This window comes from Acipenser ruthenus, chromosome 2, assembly GCF_902713425.1.
Source record: "Acipenser ruthenus chromosome 2, fAciRut3.2 maternal haplotype, whole genome shotgun sequence".
NCBI classification, from domain to species: Eukaryota; Metazoa; Chordata; class Actinopteri; order Acipenseriformes; family Acipenseridae; genus Acipenser; species Acipenser ruthenus.
The window spans coordinates 89,569,352-89,595,352 of NC_081190.1; the positions used below are offsets into that span (position 1 = coordinate 89,569,352).

The 26,001-nt window shown below is 42.2% G+C and overlaps 1 protein-coding gene across 6 annotated transcripts in view; it reads left to right on the forward strand.

Annotated features, from left to right (window-relative positions):
• The first annotated feature begins 1,989 nt into the window (after positions 1-1,989).
• Positions 1,990-26,001, forward strand: part of si:dkey-183c6.8 (protein O-GlcNAcase) — a 32,777-nt gene continuing 8,765 nt past the window's right edge. For 3 of the 6 annotated variants that reach the window (XM_034015555.3, XM_059003411.1, XM_034015558.3), the window contains exons 1-16: positions 1,990-2,438; positions 5,291-5,342; positions 7,346-7,443; positions 7,929-8,059; positions 10,998-11,169; positions 12,083-12,181; positions 12,411-12,683; positions 13,756-13,791; positions 15,439-15,603; positions 16,312-16,850; positions 19,639-19,813; positions 21,075-21,131; positions 21,833-21,915; positions 22,527-22,631; positions 23,972-24,063; positions 25,202-25,400. In XM_034015555.3, coding sequence (XP_033871446.3) covers positions 2,399-2,438; positions 5,291-5,342; positions 7,346-7,443; positions 7,929-8,059; positions 10,998-11,169; positions 12,083-12,181; positions 12,411-12,683; positions 13,756-13,791; positions 15,439-15,603; positions 16,312-16,850; positions 19,639-19,813; positions 21,075-21,131; positions 21,833-21,915; positions 22,527-22,631; positions 23,972-24,063; positions 25,202-25,400 — 2,316 coding nt within the window. In that variant the 5' untranslated portion in view covers positions 1,990-2,398. Of the gene's footprint in view, positions 2,439-5,290; positions 5,343-7,345; positions 7,501-7,928; positions 8,060-10,997; positions 11,170-12,082; positions 12,182-12,410; positions 12,684-13,755; positions 13,792-15,438; positions 15,604-16,311; positions 16,851-19,638; positions 19,814-21,074; positions 21,132-21,832; positions 21,916-22,526; positions 22,632-23,971; positions 24,064-24,258; positions 24,334-25,201; positions 25,401-26,001 lie in introns of those variants that run through there. The other 3 variants (XR_009309250.1, XM_034015556.3, XM_034015559.3) reach the window with 3 other exon arrangements.

Genomic DNA, 26,001 nt, shown 5'->3' on the forward strand with positions numbered 1-26,001 from the left:
AGGTGTGACCATTGTGCTGCCCGCAAGGGTCCTCCGGGGCAGTCCCGTGCTCCCATGCAGCAATGTCCAGTGGGCGGTCCGATGCAACGAGTTGGAGTGGACATCCTTGGGCCATTACCTGTATCTGACAAGGGCAATAAGTATGTGCTGGTGGCGATGGATTATTTTTCAAAATGGCCAGAGGTCTACGCACTACCGGATCAGGAGGCAAGCACGGTAGCAGATGCTCTTATTGAAGGCTTCTTTTCAAGGTTCGGGGTTCCTCAGGAGCTCCATTCGGATCAGGGCCGGAATTTCGAATCCCGGATTTTTGCAGAGATGTGCCGTCGCCTCGGGATAAAGAAAACCCGCACCACCCCGCTCCACCCCCAGAGCGACGGCCTCGTGGAGCGCTTCAACAGGACTCTTTTGGCACAGCTGGCTATTGTTACCAGTCGGAACCAACGAGACTGGGACCTCCAGCTGCCTCTAATCATGCTGGCATACCGCACGGCGGTGCAGGAATCGACAGGCTGCACTCCTGCACTGCTGCTCCTCGGTCGTGAGCTCCAGACACCGGCCGAGCTTGTGTTCGGTCGCCCTCCTGACGCCACAGCTCTCCCTCCTGGACCAGAGTATGCCCGACGCCTTCAGGACCGGATCGATGCTGCTCACCAGTTTGCCCGGGACTGTCTACTGGCTGCCGGCATACGACAGAAGAGGAATTATGACGTCCGGGAGAAGGGGCGACACTTTAAAGTGGGGGAGCTTGTTTGGGTCTACGGACCTAAACGGATGAAGGGCCGTTGCCCCAAACTGGATAGCCCCTGGGTGGGACCCTGTCGGATCTTGCAACAGCTGGGCGAGGTGGTGTACCGGGTCCAAATACACCTCACAGGACGCTGCGTGGTCCTCCACCGGGACCGCCTCGCTCCCTACCGGGGAGACCAGGTACCCGAAGCACCCCAGGGAGCCGGCCACCCAGGACAGGAACCTCAGAGTGGTCCATTGGGAGCCCATAGAGGAAGGCCCCATCATTCCACAATCACCCCTCCTGTGGTGGCAAGCCACCGCCGGCCTCGAGCCTCTACTTCACAGAGGGGACCTCCATCCCTTCAACCCAGCCATCTTGCCTCTGAACCTAACCAAAGACCCCGCCGCAAGGTTCGGGCACCCCTGCGCTTCCGGGACACAGATTGAGCTTTCCGAGGGCGGTAAGCAGCAAAAGGGGGGCAATGTAGCGGCGGGCTATAAAAACGGGGGCTAATCACATAGTTAGACACCTTGCATTGTGTAGTATAGTGGGCATAGTGCCAATTGTGTACAGCTGGGATTGGGGGGAAGTATAGTTGTCAGGGATTGGGGGGTTAGTATGCTAATTAGGGACAACTTTAGTTGGCCAATGATCAAGCCTGGTTGGGCTATATTAGGGGGCTCAGCGCCGATGTTCTGGTTCTGTTCTGTTTTATTGATTTGGTGATTGCATTGATAAAGAGCAATAAACGGTACCTTTGGGTGCGTTTCAACTCAGCAAACAGTGTCTGCCTGCTTATTTCGCCGTCGTCGCTGCTGAATTAACCTCCCGCTTGGAACCCACAGCACGCTCGACGTTACAATATATATATATATATATATATATATATATATATATATACAGTAGCCTCCAACTTTATTAATAACTGTAATGAAGTGTAACTAAAAGTTGATTTAGCAAGAAAATGCAGATGTACAGTCAGTATTTTTTTATACAAATAAATAAAAAAGTAAAGAATTGCATGACAATATTGTAAATACACGCTGTTCAAATGTATTCATACCCTGTAAATAAGTCGAAAATAAATACTTTAAATGTAATCCTGCCACGCCTTTTACTCATCTGGTAGTTTCACAAAACATCAGGAAGGATATTCGACCATATTATATCTCACTCGACTGCACTGTAAAATAATCTGATTGGCAGTCTAGTTCTATATACGTCTACGTAAGAACATAAGAAAGGTTACACCCGAGAGGAGGCCAAGTTGTCTAACAGAACCACAGCCTGGGTGATGACGACAAACTAGGTCGAAACGTCACAAGCTGTGCTTTTTTATTTTTTGCACAGCTGAGATTGCGCACTATACAGGTACCAGGCACGACAAAACGGCTACACAGTTATATTAAAATCGCCCCATTTCTAAGCAGTTTCTATAGTGTAGAGACCCACTCAGCTTGTTGCACTTGCAGACAGCATACACACACACACACACACACACACACATCGCGGGATGGTACAGTGGCTGAATTGATCTGACTCACATTTTATGAAGGTTTTTTTTTCCCCCTTTTTATTTGTAGAAATATTGTGCGCACTAGATAAAAACACAGAGAACAGCCGACGACGTTTGGCATTTGATGCGGCTTTGACTGGTTCCAGGTCATGGGAGACAGACACGGATTCCTGTGTGGGGTTGTGGAAGGTCAGTTTTTTAAAGAAATATAGTCATATGCCATTAATAATTGTGTTTTCAGCGGTCTGTCTAAAAACGTCATGCTAAAGCGGTTTGAGTTTTTTGTACGGAAAATACGGGGGTGGCAGGTTGTTTACTGTCTGTACTGTGCCAGGCATCTCTCGTTTTGCAGCAGTGTGTTGCTTTAGTTATATTTGTTTTTATAAATCTCTTTTGGTATGAATTAATGTATTTCTTTATTTAAAAAAAAAAAAAAAAAAAAAAAACTGTTGGTCTTGATAAATAAATGATAAATACATTGCCTTTTTGTTTGCTTCAATCCTAGGAAGACATTTTGAACAAATCAGTCATATTTTATTCAATTTAATTTTTGGTTTTGCGGTAAATTATATTTAAAAATTCTGATAATGGTCTTAGTAAAATGGCCACATCACTATCTAAAACAAACAAACAAAAAAACTACTTTTAAAATTCTTAGTGTCTTTATTGTGCTTCTTGGAATGTGAGACTCCTGTGAATACAGCTGATCAGAGTGAAGGTACGTTTAAGATGAGTGACAAAAAAAAGAAAAAAGTAAATTTTAGGTTTTTAAACGTGCTTTGATCGAACTGTACAATCACACCATTTGAGGATTTATTTTGTTCCTACTTGTGCTGAGGCGGCTGATTTTGTTGCTGCCAGTAGCTACACACACAAATCCTTATCCTTTCTTCAACCGTGATATTAAACTTCTTTCACACAGGTTCTAGTTAAACTGGTGCAGCCAGTAGTCGCAGTAGTCCTAATAATAATAATAATAATAATAATAATAATAGTAGTAAGGCATGCATGCAGTTTCTATGTGTGTTTCTGTTTGTGTTTTCTATGTGTAATACACAGGATATTACAGTTTTTATGGAGAGCTGTAGTATTAAGATACACGTGATTACTGTATCATTCAGTTCTGTCCAGATAGTGGCCAGGTTTTTAATGCCCCTCCCCTTGCCTTGAGGTTGAATGAAAATCGCTTTGAGTGAGTATGGGAAGATTCCTCCTATCACCTCTTAACTTGTGCTATGTAAAGAAGGTCCTTAGTAAGTTCTGTCACAATTGGACGAGGAGCAGGGATGGAATAAAGACACCTGCCTCTAGTCCAGAGTTTGGCCAGTTGGCCTTTCCACTCCTAGTCTTTGTTCCAGCCCTGTTCTAAATTGTTTAATTGTGTCATGTACACCTCCAACCAGACCCTGAAGTAGGTCATGATCTGATTTTACTTGTTAAAGCAGGAGTGGAATGGCCCTCCAGGAAGTGATTTGGAGGTCATCAAAGCAGTGACAATGCAAACTCCTTGTCTCAGAATAACACTCTGAACCTTCTGGGACCTTGTGAAATAACGATAGCACAAGACCATTTTTGTAAACGTAGCCAAGTTATTATTATTATTATTATTATTATTATTATTATTATTATTTATTTCTTAGCAGACGCCCTTATCCAGGGCGACTTACAATTGTTCCTACAGATGTCAGGACTGCCCAGTCCCTGACCACATTCCGGCGCCTCCTTAAGACTCACCTCTTCAAACAGCACCTGTAGAACTCCTCTGTTGTATCCTGGGACACTATCACCCTTCATTTAAATATGCTTTATTTTGCTCTTATCTGCCCCCTATTTTACTGCATTTAATCCTGTACCTCAGAATATTGTAATCTCCCAAGTGTTTAATCTGTAGTATTTTGTACTTAATCATATCCTGATGTAACTATCACTACTTAATCATATCCTGATGTAACTTTCACTATTATCTGCTGTATTATTGAATTGTGGTTTGTCACACTTGAGAATTATTGTATTTCTTGTTCTTATTGTATGACTTATATTGTAACACTTGAATGTATTTGTATTTGCTTGCGATTGTAAGTCGCCCTGGATAAGGGCGTCTGCTAAGAAATAAATAATAATAATAATAATAATAATAATAATAATAATTGTTACAAGACATCATTTTATTTGTACATACAGTTACATTATTTTTTACACATTATTTTTACATACAATTACAGTTGGGTTTTTACTGGAGCAATCTAGGTAAAGTACCTTGCTCAAGGGTACAGCAGCAGTGTCTTCACAGGCACCATCTTGCAGTTATCCTGCGGCGTGGACGGTCTCCTCCTTGATGTAAATAAACAAAGCACACCTCTGTGTAGCATGGTGGCGCAATCGCCTTGTGCTGTGGCGCAGCCTCCCCAGGCACCTCCCGTTCAGCTCAGCACCAGGCGAGCCGAACTGCTTAATTAGTTGTCTAGCAATGCGTATCCTGTTCTGTGTCCCTGCTACATACATTTGGGTAGGAACCAGCGACGGTTCTCCCTGTCACAGAGGCAGATTTGTTTTATCAACACTATATTCCCAGGTTGCTGGTGTACTCTTGTTGAAGTCCGCTATGCTTACTATTATTTTTGCCCAGTCCCTTTGAAGTGATAAAGGGTTTGACTGTATTATAAAAAATAATTCTAATAATGATAATAATAGTAATAGTAGCCATTAAAAAAGGAACTTCTTTCTGAGTATATAAATGCGAACATGACAAAAAAAAAAAAAAAAAAGTTAGTATATCATATATTTATACATTAGTGCAGACTGGAAACTAGTCCCGCGAGGTTCCTGCGTGATTTTCGATGGCATATGTTAACATAGGGTGCTAAGCCAGGACTGAAAGGGTTAACTGCAAGCGTTGCCTCGGAGCAACACAATATATTAATGACAAGGATAGTGAAAATAAAAATTAAAAAAATGAAATGCAACTGTTTTTAGTACGCCCTAAAATAACAATAAAACATGGAATTGTCATCCTCCTTCTTTGTTTGTTGCTTGTCCTCCAGGTTTCTATGGCAGGCCCTGGTCTATGGAGCAGAGGAAGGTTCTTTTCCAGTGGTGAGTAGAGTAAAGTGTATCAATACCTGCTATCCCTACAGTAACACTCAGTGCACTCTGCTGATCTGTGGAGGTCTCGGAGGAGCTCCAATCGACAGCTCACTACCTTCCTTTAGCTGTCTAGGACTGTTCATCAGCAGGAAGGGTTTCATTCCCCCAGGGATACCTGGGCTGTGTAGGATGGAGTGGTGGGGGGCACTGTAGGTAACTGTGACTTGTTTTACTTGCACTTTAGAAACTGTGACATAGCACACACATAGCACCCACATAGCACGCACCCACATAGCACCCACATAGCACGCACACACATAGCACGCACATAGCACACACATAGCACACACATAGCACGCACCCACATAGCACACACATAGCACGCACATAGCACACACATAGCACGCACATAGCACGCACATAGCACACACATAGCACACACATAGCACACACATAGCACGCACCCACATAGCACCCACATAGCACACACATAGCACGCACATAGCACACACATAGCACGCACATAGCACACACATTCCTCGCGCCATAGGAAGTCAGTCAATGAATCAGTAAAAAACATTATTTAGCCAGTCAATTGAGAACAAATTCTCATTTACAGTGACAACCTGGCAAGTGACTCACAACACCACAGCAAACATCATAAAACACAAGAAGTAAAAAAAAACAAAAAACACAATCATAAAACATAAAACTAAGAAGCACTAACCTAGCAGGCACGTATGTCAGTCAGCAATGAGTCGACTAAAAAGGATGGGTAAGTCGTTGCCTTTTGATGATGATTTTTTTGCACAGCACAGGTATCTCTCGGGGAACGAAACCCTTCCTGCTGATAGCTGTCTTGCAGTCTGTTCAGGGAAGGCAGCAAGCCCTGGCAAGCATGGCAAAAAATTTGAAAGCCATACCATACAGTGTATTCACAAGACTTCAGCAGTGGATATCCCGGTTGTGATGTAACCTCACACAACTTTCAACTATAACTAAATGCTGTACCAAGATAAAGTTTAGGGTCATTGAGTAATTTACTCTCCAATTTAGACACTGCGAGTAAAATGTATTTTGGGTGAGGTGAAAATGCAACATTACCTTGAAGTCATGAGTACTTTCAATAAGTACTGGACATATTTTAAATGTTAATTTACGGGGTATGCATTAACTACAATCTTACATTTTAACTGTAATGTTACTTTGAACTCCTGTACAAAAACTTGGTCTTACAAAAACAACAATTATTCTTATTTGCTTTATTGACCACAAACAATACGACTGTGAAGCAAATCAACTTTTTTTTTCATTTCAACACTGCAGATGGACTATACTAAACAAAAGGCCTGCAAGGACATACTATATATTTATAAAGAAACGATAATATTGTATTCCTTATTGATCACGTTGCTATAGCAATATAAAGCATCCCGACTCTCTCCAAACAGAATATTGTATTTATTATCTAGATTTATGTTCCAGAAATTCAGTTGATAAACATGTAGGTTGGTAGGTTAGGTTTAGGGGCACTAAGACGAGAAATCCAGAATCCACAATAACCAGTGACATCCTATCCAAAATCAAGAATCTAGTCGCTTATTCACCAGTCACAAACACGCATTGCAAGTGAGTGGATTTAACCGCAAGTGTTTCAGTATTTTATTGATACCCCAGACTTATTGGTCAAGTGTTTCTGGCAATTCCAAGGCACTTAGTCTGCACTTAGCTGTCCCAGCATTCCTATGATCCATTCTCTAGCTACCACATGCAGTATATTAAAATTAGCCAGTGAGACACTGGAAACCAACAAAGTACAAGAAGCTTGATAACATGCACACTCAAGCTGTACAGCAAAATTCCTGTGCATATTTTTTTATACATTCAATTTAAATATCATCCGTAACTGATATTTTTTTAATGCGCAAAACACCCAGTACACAGCTTATCTGGAGCGCTGGTGACGCCATTAAAAAACACCATTCGTTAACTTTACGTCCCATGCTGTGTAGGATGGAGAAGTGGGGTCTCAACACTTACCTGTACGGACCCAAGGATGACCTGAAGCACCGCCTGCTCTGGAGAGAGATGTACTCAGCAGAGGAAGCAGGTATCTGTTCCTATCTTCCAGAGCTGCTGCTGCTCCAAGGCTGGGTAACCCTTTAAGGTACAAGGGACATATGTGTCCCACAAACAAAAAGAAGCTCGAAATAGGGTTTCAAATTTGCTGTCAGCTTGGATGTGGTAATCAAAGTGGTCAGTTTCCTTGTGTAGTTTAAGAAGAAAGTGTTTGAACAACCGGTCAATTCCTTGTGTACCTTAAGGGGTTAAGGAGAAGGTCCTTTTCAGATCTGAGTTTAAATATCCTAGAGCACTGCTAGCTTTAGACAAATTCTTATCAGGAGGGGCACAATCAATCAAGCTTTATTTTTGATGTAGCACCTTTCGTGATAAATCATGGCAAAGTGCTTTACAGATCAAAATAACAAAAAAGTATAATAAACAAAACAATTGAAGTTAGTAAAAGATAAGATGATAAAATCATCTCTCTCTCTCTCTCTCTCTCTCTCTCTCTCTCTCTCTCTCTCTTCTCAGCTCAGTTGAAGACCCTGGTACAGGCTGCAGGCTCTCGTGGCCTCCGGTTTGTGTACGCTCTCTCGCCCGGCCAGGACATCATCTTCTCCAGCTCGTGTGACGTGGGGCTGATGAAACGCAAACTGAGGCAGGTAGTGTGAAAATCACAACAACGCAGCAGCGGCCTCAGCGCTAATATTTTGCCAGTCAGTTTAATTAAAAGTATACATCTGGTAAATTTACAAAACTACAATTAAACACATCAGGTATTTAATGTGAGGACCTTAGAAGTATAGTTGTCTAGCTTTGAAAACCATCCCTTTACTTTTTGGTATTCGTTATGAGTTATTTACCTGCTGTGGCTGTAGCTTAGGTTACAGTCAGCTGATTCTGTGTTCATGTACTCGGTGTCCATGTACTATCATACTGCATTTTGTCAGTACGTCTTCCTGTGCGCTTTTTTAATAGTGTCTGGCAAGTTTTACCATGCTTTTCCCATACCATAGTTTACCTGGGTTCCTCAATCATAGCGAAAGTATCATTATGTGAAAGCCCCTGACTTTGAATGAATCCACAAATTATGTGTTTGATGATGAGTTATCAGGTTACAAAACAGTACTGTATCAGTTTTTAATCGGTTAGCAACAAATTGCTAGCATTGTCAAAAAGGTGTTATTTTAACCACTTCAACTCCAGATGTAAAAATGAAACCTCTTCCCTGGTACCAGATTTTGAAAAACAAAAAGAATAATGTTTTCAAATCTGTAATTGCTATAAAATGTTAACATATGATGAATAAAACACAAATAAATTACCTAAACTGTGTTTTTCATGAACCCTTTATGCTCCTGTATACTAAATACCCATGTTCAATATAAAAGAGAGATAAAAACACTTTTTTTTTTTTTTTGAACAATGAAAACAGAAACGCTGCTAATAATGCTAATAACAATAATTTCAATAAACAGTAATTATCAAATAAAAATCAAACAACATCAAAATGTGTGTATTATCGACTTGCTCTGTGCCATTTATTGAAATGTTGCGGGGTTGCCTTCGTAACCACTGCACATTTTCTTGTGTCCTTTTTTTTGTTTTCATTTTCATAGCAGACCCTGCACCTTTTTTGCGGTCTCTGCTTCCCTTCTGTTGGAGGGTGTAACAGGGGAGATCTGTGCTGACTGTCTGGCGCATGCAGGGTTCTGCAGGACGGGGGCAGCAGCCTCGTAGATCCACCTGTCAGTCATGGCAGTGACACAGAGAGGTGGGGAAGAGGGTGTGTTGGCTTTCCCTCTCTCTCTGAGTGGCTGAGAGGTGGGCCTTGGGGGATTGCTCACCCTATAAGATAACGCTCTGGTGTTCCCTCAGCCTGCCCTCTAGACGAAACGAGCCAGCTGGTGGAAGCTTGCTGCCGGACCGAGCACAACAACAAATTAATTAAAAAGAAAAGAAAAGGAATTTTTTAGTAGCGGGGAGAAACTTGGGCAGAACCCCAAACAGTACAATCAGGTTGAGGGGACGTGTGAGCGTAGGACGGAGACCCGGGCCGTGCGGATAGCGACGGTCGGGGTAAAGCTGCTGAGTGTAGCACCTTTATTTTGTAGTTTTATTACTGTGTTTTATTTTCCCTTTTTCTTTCACCTTTTGTTTTCATTATTCTTTTGAGCACCTGTATTAGTATTACTGTGGACCTGTCGGTATTCAGGCCACAGACAACAGCGCCCTCTGCGGGCTAAAGAAAAAAATAGTCAAAAGAAAATAATAAAACTGGGCACCAGTGCGGTGTTGCAAAAAAAACTTCTGTCTCCCGTGTGTGTCAGTGAATTGCCCACCACCCTTCCACAGAGGGATAGTCACAAATGCGTGCACAGGGCTACTTTGCACAGGCATTGTGATGGATCTGGCTGCCACAGACGGCTGCTTTATTGCTTTGTACCCAGTGCTGTGTTTTGATAGTATTTCATCACAGCACTGCCATTTCAAACCAAACAGCTTCCCGTTTGCAGCTGGCTTACCTGTAAAGTAGCTGCATGCTCTTTTGTTTGCACAGTCACAAAGATAAGTCGCTTTTCAGGAACAAAAGCCAAAAAGCACGCCAATGGAGAACGCAAACTCTCAAGTTACACGGCGGGGTGCACATCTGTGTAAACGGGTGCAAAATCAAATGATGGAGGACTGGCATCATTGTAGGGATCAGTAATAAACACCCAGTCCCCTGCTTTTCTTGGCTCAACATCCTCTTCATCATCATCGCTGAATGATAAGTCAACATCACTGAAATCCTCCGAACCAACTTCGAAATTTTCGCTAAAAACTATATAAACTACAACTAAATAAGGAAAACTAATAATAAAACAAAAAATAATAATTTAAAACACTATATATATATATATATATATATATATATATATATATATATATATATATATATATACATATATATATATATATATATACATACTTGTAAAAGTTGAATGGCTTCCTGCAATATATCTCAGTCTTCTAAATGCCCACAGGTAGATTGGAATCGCTACATGACACGCAATTGGATACAAATGTCGCCTGACCCTCCCCTGACTTCCATTGCACATTCCACAGTACTAGCACTGCCTTAGAGAATGAAACCTGAAACGCTAGACTGGGAAACATAGAATAGAATGGGAAACTTGACGTACGCACATACGGTATGGTACTGTAAGTGGGTTTTCATTTGACGTACGTGCATACGTCATGGTGTTGAAGTGATTAAGTGAAATTCCTGTTCCTTTAGGCAGAGCATTTACAATGGGAAAAATCAATTTCACCACAAGGTTGTTCGCTAAACCAAAGGAGGTGTTCCTATACGTAGAGTCTGATGTGTACCCTATGCTGAGGTTGTACAATGCACTGATGAGTCCACACTTAGAATACTTTAGTGAAGACAGTCTTAGGACAGAGGGTAGGAGACACTTCTTCACATGGTGTGTTTCTCTTGACATGCTTGTCGGTGTGCTGTGTCTGTGTGTGTCTCTGTACATGCTTGTTTGGGTGTGGTCTGTGCCCCAGTTTCTTTATCTTTGTTTGAATTCACTCCTGCTCTGCGATCCTCAGGTGGCGGGGTTCGGCTGCCAGGCCTTCGCCATCCTGTTTGACGACATCGACCACTCCCTTTGCCAGGCGGACAAAGAAGCCTTCTCCTCATTCGCTCATGCAGAGGTCTCAGTAGCCAATGAGATTTTCCACTACTTGGAGAAACCTGACATCTTCCTTTTCTGCCCCACAGGTGGGTGCGAGCAGACAGGGACCCTGGCTTTCACAGGCAAACAACTCAGACTGACATTAATCCATATCTGCTCTCAGAGAAGATAGACTGTTCAGTTTGTGATCTCTGATGTTTGTAAAGCAGTGGAGGACAATCTGAGGAGACACCCCAAGATGTGTGTCAGTGTTATTGAATAGAGCTGTAGAAGCAGGTTTATCGGGCCAGTGTCTGGCATCTTGAGTGATGATGGTGGTCTTGAATGTAAGTACTAACCAAGCCCAACCTTGCTTAGCTTCCGAGATCAGATGAAATCCGGCTTACTCCAGAGTATTGTGTGTGGCTTTGTAAGTTATGGTGCCTGTTTGGGACACGTTGTAGCTGAACGTTTATTTTCATTTCATAACTTGCAAGGGAATGAGGAAGGCTGTCCAGTGCTGGAAATTAGGATTCTTCAGACAAGTTCAAAGGAAGTTTGAGAAAGAACTGTTAAGAACTCAATATTGGAGCAGATCGATGGGTTCTGGGTTGTGGCTCATCAAGGGTTATTATTCTGAGCAGCGTACCTGAGCAGGAGAGATTCCTGAGCTATGATTCAAACCCAGCTCCTCAATAACCTCCCTCCCACCCCATACAATTAATGAGCTCAGTCAATGGTATCCATGGAAATGGACTAATTCCAGCATAACTTAGACAGAAATCGGTTCTGAATCATGCATTGATTCTTAGCATACAAAAATAAAAATAAATTGCATTGCACAAATGTATTCTTTGCCCCCAGATATCTGATCCTCTATCTTTCCAGTAATTCTGGAAAATCATGGTGATGTTGTCCTGCTTTGTGAAAGCTGTATAATTTTCATTGCTGCAGGATGCATCATAAGTGTATACTGTAAAGTAGTGTCTGATCCTTGTGTATTGTGCGGCTGTTCCACAGAGTACTGCGACACTCTCTGTTATCCTAGTCTGTCCAAATCCACCTACCTGAGGACAGTGGGGGAGGAGCTGCACCCTGACATTGGGGTCGTGTGGACAGGTGAGCAGGGGAACACCCAACTGGCTTCTACATTTGTTAATTTGTTTGTTCCAGTGCAGAACTTATTGTCTGTCTGCTTAGCTTCTGAACTCTGAAATTAGGCAGGCATGCAGGCAGACAGACAAACACAGACAGGCAGAGAGACAGAGACAGGCAGGCTGAGACATGCAGACAAACGGCTAATCCAAGATTAACACAACCACTTCTGTTCTGCTGCTCTGGCGCACAGGTACGAAGGTGATCTCTAGGGAGCTGTCGGTGGAGTCCCTGGCTGGGGTGGAGGAGGTGCTGCGGAGGCGCCCACTCATCTGGGATAACCTCCATGCCAACGACTACGACTCCAAGCGCGTGTTCCTCGGCCCCTTCAAGGGGCGCTCCGCCCGCCTGGTCCCCTGTCTGCGAGGCCTGCTGCTCAACCCCAACTGTGAGTTCGAGGCCAACTTCATTGCACTGCACACCCTGGCCAGCTGGTACCGGAGCGGCTCCTGCTGCACTGACACAGGTGAGGCAGGACCACCTGCGTTTACACACCTTCCTTGATAGTTGTGGAATCTTTCATTATTAAGGATTTTTTTTTTAAGATTCTTAAAGGTCTCCAATGTGTTTGTGTGCTGCTCTGCACGTAGTGAGCAGATATACAAACTTCCCTCTGTGCTGTCAGTCTTTTGTAGGAAATGGATAACGGATAGAAATAAGACTATTGCATAGCAGTTTCACCCATTCCAGGTTTAACTACAAGCTTGATAAGCCATAGTGTATAGGTAACAAGCTCTGGTGCGTCTTATTAAATTCATAGTTAAAACCAGGAATGGATCAAACTGATTTGCATCCCTGGAAAATAACAGGTGTCTGTGGAGTCTGATGTTAGGTGGAAGCAGACAGGAACAGAAGTTATAGATTGCAATCCAAAATACTCATTTTATTAAGGAAATAATTGTTGAACACAAACCAAAATAAGAACTTCAGACACTATTATAACTATTTACAAAAGGAAAAAAAAAAACATCCTCGTGCAGGATTGAAGAAACAACCTGGCTTCACGCTACCAAGGCTTTCACTGTCAGGTTTCAATAGCTTAACCCTCTCTCTCTTTCTCCTCCATGCTTAATGCTCTGGCTTTTTATACCTGCTCAGGTAGCCTCTCCCGTGGTTTAAACCAAAAATCAACTAATAGATTCAGAAATGTACACCAGGAAGTACTCCCCATTCCTTTAGCATAGTCCCAACTAGCTGGGACTATGCTAACAGTGGGCTTTACAGTTCCCTCTTCCAAAATGGCGTTCACTAGGCAATGATGCCCCACACAAACATGGTGCCGCTCAGGACTCGCTGCTACAAAATATCAAAACTTTATAAGGTTTTTCCAAAGGGAAGTTTTATTTTACTTACTAAAATTAGAAAATAGCAATGCTACACTTTCTAATCTTCAACCCTGTCTAGAATAATCTCCTTTATTGTTGTAGCCTACTATTTTACTATTTATCGCCGTCATCATATATCTCTGAAAATGTGCACAATGTCCAGCATTCGGCATTTTTAACCAAGTATACTTTTTCTTTTTTTCTTTCTCACAGGTTTCAACCGGCAGAACATCCCTTGTACAACAACAGGTAAGTACATTTATTTCTATTGTTTCACCAGTTACCATGACGTTACATGTTATCAAGGTTTGCATTCTATTGTTACCGTGACATTACATGTTATCAAGTTTTGCGTTCTGTTGTTTTACCAGTTGCCATGACGTTACATGTTATCAAGGTTTGCGTTCACCGTCAGTTTCCTATTTGAGTTCTTGTTAAAACAGTCTTCTGTTCTGTGTTTTAATACAAAAAGGAAGTTCCAAGTTAGAACCTTTATTTGTTCTTCTTCTTTTTCTTTCATTTTTTATTTGTGGGATGGGTCTTGCCCCATCACAGTGTCTTACTCTGATTTTAGCATTATTAAGCTGCTGTGAGGAGATCCATTACATAGTGCTGTAACTCTATTAAAATGGAATTCGAAGCTGCTCGCTCTTTGGTATCCGTTACTTATCCTGCGTGTGGCGCACATTTGTGATACTCTGGTCTGCTTTGGTTTAATGTGTCGTCTGGAGTGTTGGCTTCTGAATCCTTGGCGTCTGCCAGCACTGGCACGGAATACCAAGGTGACTTATGAATAAATACAGCTCTCTGTTTAGTCTGATTTATAAAAATAACTCTTTTGAGATGACATCAGTGAAAGGATTTTAAATGGTTTTGAGAAAGAGTAAACAACCCGTCCACTCCATACCAAGGAAGGAAGGTCTAGAGATTGCTATGTTGAAGTGATCAAGTTAAGAGTGATTGATTGATGTATAGACACTAGTATATCAATCAAAAGCGCTTTTGTGCTGTATTTTTTTTTTAATGAAGCCTTGTTGAATTCTTCCAAAACCAAAAAAAAATACCAAGAACCCTAATAATATTAGGAGCAGGAATTGTTATCGTCAGCCTCAAACAGATAGCTTCTTCCATTTAGTAGAGCCTCATTAATACGTAACACAGTATCATATATCACAGACAGTTTCTCAAAGATGAACCATACCGTACCAATTCTATTTACATAGCATCCTTCAAGAATAAACAGCAAGCCCAAAAGAGCTCCAAGGCCAAATCAAAGAGATATGTTCTGAACTTAGATTTAAAAATAAGCCAAGGTGTTTGAAAACTAAAAGGCCTTGCACCATTGTTTTTTATTTAAGTTCTTGGAGTGACCAAGTAGCTGTCATTTATCAATCTCAAAGTACAAGTGGGTTTATAGGGAATAAATACTGCAAATAGGCAGGACCAGAACCAAGAATAGCCTTGTAAGTGAGGAGTAGCATTTCAGAATCAATGAACTACTTCATGGGAAGCCAGTGTAGCGACCTTAAAACTGGGGGAATATGGCAAATAGACTTAGTGTGTGTAAGTGGCATTGTCATTTCCCTTATTTTATAGTGTGTGCTATCGATCACTCATCTAAATCTCCCTCTTGACATTTCAATGATATTTGAAGCATCTTACTATTTATTATGCTTTTAGAGTTAGAGACGGGGTGGGATGCAGTATCTTCTTCCTTTTAATTCCCACTTTATAATAATCAACCGATTGAATTTGCTGTCGGTTGTGTTCTAGTCCTGCTGTCTCGCTGCTCCTCCGCAGTCCATGTGAAAAAGCAGCTCAAGGCACCCCACAGACAGTGGTAACGCTGAAGTATACAGCGCCTGTCCTGAGTCTGTGCTTGTGTTTCTGCGGCAGAGGATCAGCAGCAGGAGAAGGAGACATGTGAGAGTGAGAAGGGGAAGCAGACAGAGACACAAGCGCACAAGGAGGGGTCTCTGCAGTCACTGTACTGCCCAGAGGAGGCGCTGAGTCGAGCTATACAGGACTGGATGGAGGAGATAGCCAAGCCACTGCAACCAGGTAACTGGAGAAGAGGAGAAGAGAGGAGATGGGGAGAGATTGAACCCTGTTAAAGGGAAACACTGCTTTTAAAAAAACGAAGTTGTACTTGCTCTTATCTCCACAAGAGGGCACTGCTATACTGCTTAATAAAACAGTGAACTAAAACAACGTAGTGTCAATGAAAAAACAAGAGAAAGTGCATCCACAGCACTCTCTTGGAAGAGGTATTGATAAAAGAGGTAATACTAAATGAGTCAAGGTAAGGTAGAATGGTCCTAGCTAGCTGTCTTCTGTCTTCTTTAATTTGAAAAATCACGACAACTGTGAAATCAACATATTGGTCTGGTCAACAGTTAAAGCAGGAAATGACCTGCTTGTAAGTTTTGGAGAGAGCAGTTTTTGATTCTGAAGACAGTTAATGAAAAAAATGTTATTCAATAAGCTTCCCAACTGAATGGTATAGCAAGGCGCAGTAGTTAAAACATCTGCTTCAATTGTTAGTCACTAAACTTAAAATAATTGTATTAACATTGTAATCAAGAACAACAGGTGTATACTTAAAATACATCTGAGTTGTTGAAGAAATTATGTCAGCAAACAGGCGCTGATAATGAAAAGTCTGAACCATTGGGTTTTAAGGACTGATTTAGCTCAGTGTCTTCAGCAGCTGCTTCTCTGTGTAGGACATGCTGATGTGGGATTCTCTTTATTTGAATATTTCTGCAGGAAGACAAATCCGTCAAGTGGAGAAACAATCACCAGTGAATAACACTGAATCAAAGAGGTTCCCTGAAGGTGCAGATCCTGGGCAGGAGCCTGACAAAATCACAAGAGGGAGCAATCACAAACTACCCCAGGGTGCTCACAAGAACAGCCCCCCCAGCAGCCTCTCCTCCCCTTCCTCTCCTGCTCAACAGGGAGAGACCGGGCCAGGGGGCGGCATAGAGCCGGGGGAAGAGGAGAGGGGCAAGGCAGAGCAGCAGAGTTTACTCAACTGGGGTGAGACAAGCAATGAGAAAGAGAGGCAGAGCGATGGCGTGGAGGAGGAAGGAGAGAGGGAGAGGCTATTGAAGGAGAAGGGGTGCAGGGGAGAAGTACAGGCCTGCGAGCCCCTCACCCCAGCCCAGGTTAGGATGCTGGTGGGGCTGTACTACCTGCCCCACGAACACGGGGTAGAGGGGCAGAGGCTCCTGAAGGACTTCCAGTGGCTGAACAGCAAAAGCGACTGTGTCAGCGTCAATGTCAAGAAGAGTGAGCCCAGGAAGGTGAGTGACAGGAACACCAGGCTGCTTCATTTACACAGGACAGCAACCCTCTTTGTGCAATTGTCGCACTATAACTGTCCACCCACTACTGTATTTTGTTTTCCAGTTTATAAGCACAATGTCACTCTGACTAATGCAATGTGAATAGTGTGGGGCACAGTACAGGGGATTTGGATGTGCTCATATTCTCACATACTGTTTTTGTTGCACATTGCCAGTTGGTGCTTCCCCTACCCCCCCCCCCCCCCCCCCTTAGCCATAGACGCGATTACAATTGTGTTTATGTTTTGTATTATTACCGACTACAAATTCATGATATAGTCATATGCATGTACTGTACGGAAGCACTGACTGCGGCAAACCTCACTTCCCTTCCACCCAATGAAACCATTTACACAGCTGACCAAATGCGACCAATGAAAACTACACGTACAAAGGCTAGCTGACAAAATGCAACCGATTAAAACTATGTATGTAGGTGATACCAATGTTTTCCAATTTAGAAAAATACACGGTTCGCTTCACTAATATAATTAGCCTTATTAGAAAGTTAAATATTTGATTTGGCGGTTGAATTTTCTTTCGAGCTCAACACTGTGTTTACTGCTGAGTGCATCATTACTGCATAAAAAAAGGTGTCTCAGAAGAAAAGTTAAAAGCTATTGATCGAGTGGGGATAAAACAACTGGGTGATGTACGTGATTTAAAAGTTGGCAAATGCGAGTCAATTTTGAGAGGATGGATAAAAGTGTTGTGTCCCAACATCCGTGTGAACAAGAAAAACAAGCAGAAAAAAAAAGTAACTGAAAGTACCCCGTTGTACACTGCCTGACTGACTAACAAGGAAGTCACAGGTTTTATTTATTTATTTGTATTTATTATAATAGGCAGTGCTTCATTTGTAAAGAAAGAGGTGCCGGGGCGCAAGCAATGACAATAATACCATCCTTAAGAACCGCACATTCAAAATCATAACACGTTTATTTGAAAGAGTATTGTACGTACGTGTTTACATTCACGTATTCTACATCCTATACAGAGTAGTAGTACGTGCAGAAAAATCAATTAAAGGCAACTGCAGGACAAATAATAATTAAATATATAAGCCTGTATACATGTTTTGTTATGGTTTTGCATTTAAATGGTTTAAAAAACAAACAAATTAAAAGGCATTCAGAGGACTCCAGAAGGACGACATTGATTAAAATGAAATACGCACCCCAACGCGAACATTGGTTTGGCCCATGGTCTGCACTATTATCAGTGATGTGTACGCAACAGAAGCCGCTGGTAGATTACAAAAACGATTCATTAAACTTAGGCTAGGTAGTTGTTATCTTAGTATATTTTATTCTTTATTAATTAAATTATATTCATTGAAAAAGCCAAGAGAGAACCAGCTCGTTATTAATTTTATTGTTTTGGTTTAATATAATATAGCAGGCTAATGTTCCTATTGAAGTAGGCTACACTTTTTTTTCATTAAAGTTGTTGTTGTTCTTTGAAATTAATGTTCAGCTTTCATATTGTGTTGTGTACTACTCATTTAATCAAACCAAGCAGTGTAAGAAGTTGCTTGTATCGTTCATGACGTTTTTCAAATCAAGTAAGCTTATTTGTGTATAAAAAACGACAATAGAGTTGCAGCCAGTGTCATCTTACTTAAGGCACTCAAGCTGAAATCGTAAAGTAATTTATAGTAGGCTACAAACGTGGCAGCAGCCTGTCTCTGTTTTCGCACGCATGCTAGAACTTGCAGACTTTATACAACTGTGTTGAGAATTTAAAAAGAAAGCATTTTATGAGATTTTTAACTAGAGGTACCGGGAATGTGACTCTGCATGCCCAGAGGTTCCGGGGCTGTGCCCCGGCACAAATTATAGCACTCATAATAGGTAATGTTACTGGTACTTGTAGTGTATGCAATCTATTACTTTTACCCTACTGTAAACAGTGATTGCCCGTTCTCATCTAGCAAGACTGCATAATTGAAAAGCTTATGTTAAGTTTACACTATGAGGTTCTGTATTATTAGCCTCCTATTTCTATGTGTTTCTGGATGTATTGCAGCCCTGTTTATAATCTCAGGCCCACGATAAAATGAGTTTGATTGTATAGTATTTGTGATTTTTTTTTTCCTGTGGGTCTTGCTATATTGTGGCTCTCGCTATATTGTGGTTTTATATAGCTCTTCATCATCTAAATCAGGATCCTTGACCCCGCTGAACTAATCACAATTATCTCCATTCTCCAAAACGAACTGCATTGCAGCCTGTGCAACTACCTTGTGAGATCGCTTGCTGAATTCCATTTTACAAAACTAGCTCTCTGTTTTCACTCCTAACTACAAATACATGCAAGGTCAAGGTTCATCAAGCCTTCCCTTCAGTCCATGGGACTGTTTTAAGCCTATCGGTACACACAGACCACATTTCAGTACAGTTTTAAGTGATGCAATTGATAAACAAACCAGGCAGCCCTGTGAAACGATGGGGCCCGAAATATTCAGACTCAGCCCTGAGGTAAATGTTCCGGGGCCCAAAATATTTGGGCTCGGCTTGAAAGGATTAAAATACGGCTGCACGTGACTGACTGTGCAGTGCCAAGGTTCCCAACCTGTTTCTGCTATTTAAAGAAATCCCTAAATTAGTCAAATGCAACTACTGGTTTAACCTACACAAATCTGAAGCTACATACTGGTCTGTAGTACCCTGCTCTGCTCCTGCGTGTGTGTGTGTGTGTGTATAGACGGGCAATGCTGGTCCTGTCAATCTTCTCTTGTGTTCAGGCGGAAGAGTGGCGGTCCCGCGCGCTCCAGTTCCAGCTGGCCTGTGACGGTATCTCCCGGCTGCACAGCTGCTTCATCAGCTCCTCTAACCGGGCCGTGCTGTACGACCTGTACCCCTACCTGTGGGACCTGCGCAACACGCTGCTGGTGGCCAAGGCCTTTGTCATGTGGCTGGGTGAGTTACGCGGTGCAGTAACAGTTAGCGCTCAATGTTACATCAAAGACACTAAAAACACTTCTAGTCTTATTACATTCAATGAGAAACGTCTAGAGCCAGAGTGGAAGACATTGAAAAAGCCTTTTAGGGGGCTCCCGAGTGGCGCATCCAGTAAAGGCGCTCCGTGTGGAGTGCAGGATGCGCCCTATAGCCTGGAGATTGCAGGTTCGAATCCAGGCTATGTCATTGCCAACCGTGACCGGGGGTTCCCAGGGGGCAGCGCACAATTGGCCGAGCGCCGCCTGGGTAGGGAGGGCTTAGGTCAGCAGGGCAATCCACGGTTCACTATGCACCAGCGACCACTGTGGCTGATAGGGCGCCTGCGGGTCTGCAGTGGAGCCATTCATATCTCATTGTCCTCCGGCACTATAGGTCTGATGGCTTTGCTGTGGATCCGCAGTGCAAAAAATTACATCTTGGCAGGAACGCGTTTTGGAGGATGCGTGTTTCCCAAGTCACTGGTGGGTTGCAGCGGTGAACCGGGATTAATAACACAATTGGCGATTCCAAATTGGGGGGAAAACTGGGGTAAAAATCATTGGCAATGACTAAATTTTATATATTAAAAAAAAAAAAAAAAAACGTTTCTAGTTGAAACATTTGTCATTTAATTTATTAGGTTTCTACATTTTGTATTTTTCAGTTTAGTATAGTAAGGAACTAAATCAAGGACTGTACTGACATTCACTGGGCCTTCAATATGTCACAATTTTTCTGAAATACCAAGGTAGTGAGGTAATGTGTTAATATAGTGCTTTTGGATACTCGTAATTACCTTTTATATGTATTTATCGGCAGGTATTAAATAAATTCATTCATTAATCTGTTGATTTGACAACAAAAAAGGAAAGAAATGTCCTGTCCTGTTCAAAGCACTGCTTGAAATGTGTTCATGCAAATGAAAGCAATGCATACATGATGTCTGAAATGAGTAACACACATTCTACTGCTCAGAAGTGTGATTCTCGCTCTTGTCTTTTAATGGGTAATATGATGGGGTGTAGGGTTTATTTTACCTCCAAAGTAGTTTTTTACTGGTTTAGATGTTTTTTCCACCAGCTAGTTCAGAGTTAAGTAATAGTTTGTCGGAATATTCCAGCAGGAGAAGACCTTGTTATTGATATTGAAGCTGCTTAATTTGACTGTCTGGGTTTGCAGTGCGGCATTGGGCAGGAAGTATCTCACAGCGAGAGGTTTAATTCCTTGTTCTTGTTTCTAGATGGGCGGGTGCTGTGTGACCACTACTCCTTCAGTTCCTGGAGGAACTGCTTTCACTGTACGTACAGACTCCATTTCCATCTTCCCTTTTCACCAGACTCAACACACAGGCCAGCCTGGCCATGACAGCACAGTGAAACCAGCATCTGAAACATGGTCTCCTCTGTTGTGTGCTGCTGAGGGATTGTGAAGCACTTTGAGACGTTTTTATCTGTGGGAAAGGCAGACACTCTTATCCAGGGTGACCTTACAGTTGTTACAAAATATCACTTTACAGATACGACCGGTTATAAAATACAATAAAGTCAGTAGTAAATAGGAGTGAATTCAAATAAGAAATAAAAAGCTATGTGAAAAGAACTATATGAAATCCATTCTCTAATTACTCTGTATGAAAGGTACTATATGAAATCCATTCTCTAATTACTCTGTGTGAAAGGTACTATATGAAATCCATTCTCTAATTACTATGTGTGAAAGGTGCTGTATGGATTCCTTTCACTAGTATACTGTCGGTGCACTGCATTCCACAAACAGTATGAGCTTTTTCTTTTTCCATTTAACTATTTTGTTAACATTCATACTTAGGCTGTAAAAAATGTTTAAATACTGCGGCGTAGTATTTCTGTTTAATGGGGATCCGGCCTTGATTTTCAGTTTGTTTTTCACAAGTTCAATTTATGGTATCTTGATGCATTGTAAAACAGTGTACTTGAATATGAATCTAAACTCCCTTTTCATGTCTGTTGTCCCTTGCAGGGTGTCGTAGCAACGCCTCGGTGGACTTGCTGGGGGAGTCGGAGCCCTGGGTCTTCAAGGGGGGCATTGCTGGAGAGTTACAGGTAAGTGCACCTGCCTTCCCCTCGATGTTGCGACAGGGTGCCTTTTCACTTCCTGGTTCTGTGTTCTCTGCAGCACTTTGGCTGGTTCTGTGTTCTCTGCAGCACTTTCTGCTTTGATTATCCCTTTTTAATCTTCGAAACTCCTGCAGGTTCTGTTGTCGGGGAGGGGGGTACTTGATCAAAGTTTTCAAAAGGTTATTTAAAACGTTTTCCCAGGCAAATACTTTAACAGTTAAGTGCAGTATAGGAAACAGTAATAACGTCGAGCCTTACTGTAGGGCAGAGACTCTGTTAACCAACAGCCCAGACTTTTATCATTTTCAGTTTAACATGCTGCCATTGTTGCATACATTCAGTTGAGTTTTACAGCAGACTCCGATGTGTGATAGAAAGCCCCTGGATTGTACCTGTTATTATGCCAGAGAGGACTGCACCGTCTTCCTGGTGTGTGTGTGTGTGTGTGTGTGTGTGTGTGTGTGTGTGTGTGTGTGTGTGTGTGTGTGTGTGTGTGTGTGTGTGTGTATGTAACAGTGTCTCTTCGCATGCAGGTGCAGCAGTTGTGACTGGTAAACAAGGTAACTCTCCTCTCCCTGCCTGTTTCTCTCTTCCAGATGATGCTGCCGATGGGAACGAATATCGAACTGTTCACCCACCCGCCCCCCGTCTTCCCGTCCACCAAACTCTACAGCATTCGCCCCTTCCTCCCGAGGGACAAGGTGCAGTCAGCAGCACCCTCTCTTATGCCTTGGCCTGTTTCTACACAAAAGGGCCACTCTGTATTTTTGTGTGTCTGCCTCTTGCTGGGTGGATTTTTAACCATTTCTTGGACACATTGCTTCAACCTCTCACCAAAATAATAATACAGATCTTTCTCACTTTTGCATTTTACTTCATGTATGCAAACCATGCCATTCCCCTTTAAGTCCACAAATTTATAGTTTCTGTTGAGTCTAGCAATATGTGTTTTACTTCATGATTACAAACCATTCGATCAGATAAGCAATTCCCATTACACTGGGCCCCCAGGTCGTCATGACAACAATGTACAGAGATTTCCACAGGCAAATCTTTTATTGAGCAGACATGAAGATAAGACAGCAATGTGGTTTTACCAGTTCAGTGCAGGTTTGAGACGGGCCCTCTGAATTCAAACACATGCCATGTTTTTTTTTACTTTTTATATGCTTTACCAGACTATGGGCTTTACAATGCTTACCTATTAATTTACTGTGCTTTACTTTTTATTTATTATCACACTGTGCTTTACTTTTTATTTATCGCACTGTGTTTTTACTTTTTATTTATTATTGCACTGTACTTTTTTCTCTGGGTGTCTGTGTCTGCTTGGTTCCTAGCAAGAGTGACATTGGGTAGAATAATATTTCACTTTTGCATCACACATTGCGTCAACCCCCCCATCTCACGTATGGTTATACAAGCCATGGGGAGCCAGGCACAGTAATCCAAATTGTCAGCTTCTTTGTGGTACTTGAGTCCTACTTAAATGTATTTTAAGAAGAATCAGTTTGAGTAACTGCTTAGTTCCTTGTGTACCTTAAGGGGTTAATTTATTATTATTTAAGCATATATGATAACAAATATAGTATGGGGTGCTGAGTAAGATGCAAGCTGATTTGCACCCACCTGAGGACAGAGGCCTGTAAGCCCACTCGTGGTGAAGCTTATTGGTAGCCGCTACTTGTGGAGTGGATGTCGGCTTGTATCTTTCAGAGCCCTGTTCAATATTCTATACAAATCATAGAAATATATGAAGATCTGTTTTAAAAAGTAGAGGGGTTTCTAAACCCAAGTTCTCTGACTGTGCAAGTGTACCCTTATAAAAGTAAAGCCATGTAGTGTTGCAGTTTTACCTTTTGCCATAGTTTAATTTTAATGTGTTTTACCATAGCTCTCCTGGCTTTACAATGCCTACCTATTTTACCATGCTTGTACTTTTTATTTCTTGTCACACTGTGTTTTGTTCTGTTTCTGTGGTACAGTCTTCTCTGGGTGTCCTTGTGGAGTGACTCTGCCTCTTGTCTCTGTGCTGCTGCAGGTGGAGCTGTATCGGATCTGCAGACTGCTTCACTGTAAAACCAGAGGTGGGCCTGATGCCTCGCAGTGCCACCCTGACCTCGTTGGGGATAGGTGAGTTCAAGGTTGGAAACAAGACTCCCATTGCATAGAGGTCCTGATCCACACCTGGTTTTACTGCCTGTACTCTGTGGCTAATCAAGCACATGTTAAAAACCTGGAATGGGTGAAAATGCTATGCCATAGGAGTCTTATTTCCATTCTTGGCGTTCCTAGGATTCAGACATTCAGTTTATTGTTGTGTTTCAGGAGATGCAGAAACTAAAGTGGCTGTGTTAATACCCTGGGGGTTCTGAGAAGATTTTAAGCATGCTGTTAATGCAGGTCATTGTAAACTAGTTTTAGACCAAGACTCTTTCATTGTATTTATTATTTGCTTTTTTCAATGTGATTTCTGTATTCTGCATGATTTAATGTTTAATAGTCACAGATGATCATTTTAAACACGTACAAACTCCTATGATTTATTCCAAACTCGGTGCTTAAGGTTGTTGAAATAAATAAAAAAAACACATTTGGGTCAAGGGGTGAAAATTTATAGAGAGGTCAAAATGTTGTCTATTTTGGACCTTCCTACTTTTAATACAACTTTTACTGAATAACTATGCTAGAGACTTGTGTTGGGCATAATTTTTTAGGAAATGGATTATTCCAAAATTGATATTAAAAACATATTTGCAAAACAAACAAGTTACTTAACAAAGTTTTTGACCTTTTGACCCAGGGGTGAAACCCCAGAAATGAAAATGGAAAGGTCAGTGTCTCTTCTTCTCGTTTCCAAAGTTTATATGGAGGGAATATTTTTCGATTGCTGTGAAAAATATCAAACCTTGCCTCCCTCCCTCCCTCCAAAATGTGCTGTGTTCTGTAAATGACTAGAACAAAAGTCACACCAGTCAATGGAACTTTTATACAGTCATTTTGAAATGGTTGAATAAAAAACAACATTCGGATGAATTTGCATGAATTTGATTTAATATATTTGACCTCTTCAGGGTCAAAAGTACAAATTTATTTATTTAATAGTTTGGAACAAGCCTAAGGACTGTGCTTGGTGTAAATGGGAGGTGGGGGTCGGTGTTAAATCCAACCATTCTTGGGTGATTTGTCATGGAGTGAGCACTGGGGGGGTGCTGGAGCTGTGCTGTGAGTGTGCCGGTGCCTGTCTGACCTCTCTCCCTGCCCCCGGCAGACTGCTGGGCGCGGCCCTGAGTCTGAGCCCTGAGTACTGCTTCGTCCTGGAGGAGGAGGAGGAGCTGTGTGGCTATGCCCTGGGAGTGATGGACATCAAGACTTTCCACAAGAAGTGTGAGGCCACCTGGCTACCGGCCATGAGGGAGAAATACCCCAAACCCACCGCCACCACTGCCCCTGGCCGGACACTCACACAGGTCAGCATCCCTGCCCAATAAACACAGCTACAGTGAGAGACACAGGACTGGTCAGACTGCCCATTAAATGCAGTTACAGTGATAGACACAGAACAGAAACACTTCAAGTCTTTAAAATCTTAAAAGGAACCAACACAGTTAACCCTAACCAATTGTTTAAGCTCAGTACAGAAACCAGGACCAGTGGGGACACAGTTGTAAATTAACTGGAGATAGACTTAGGACGAGGGAAGGTGATACTTTGCCACACAGAGTGATGAGGGGGCTACCTAGTCAAAATCACTGGGATCCATTAAGACCGTACTTAACAAAGTTCTGAGAGCAGGGGCGTCATTTGCTATGGGGCAGCCCCCCACCCAGATGATTTTTATGCTCCATTATGTCTTCCACTTTTTCTCCCCCCAGGCACCTAATATAATCACATATCAGTGGTCGAAATTTTCTTCACAAACAAATGTCAACGTTTTTTAAACGTCATTCTTTTCTAATGTAATCCGCAATGAAGTCGGCGACAGTTGCTAAGTGATGTAATTGCTCGCGCTCAGTCTCGAGACGTCGGCGACAGTTGCTAAGTGATGTAATTGCTCGCACTCAGTCTCGA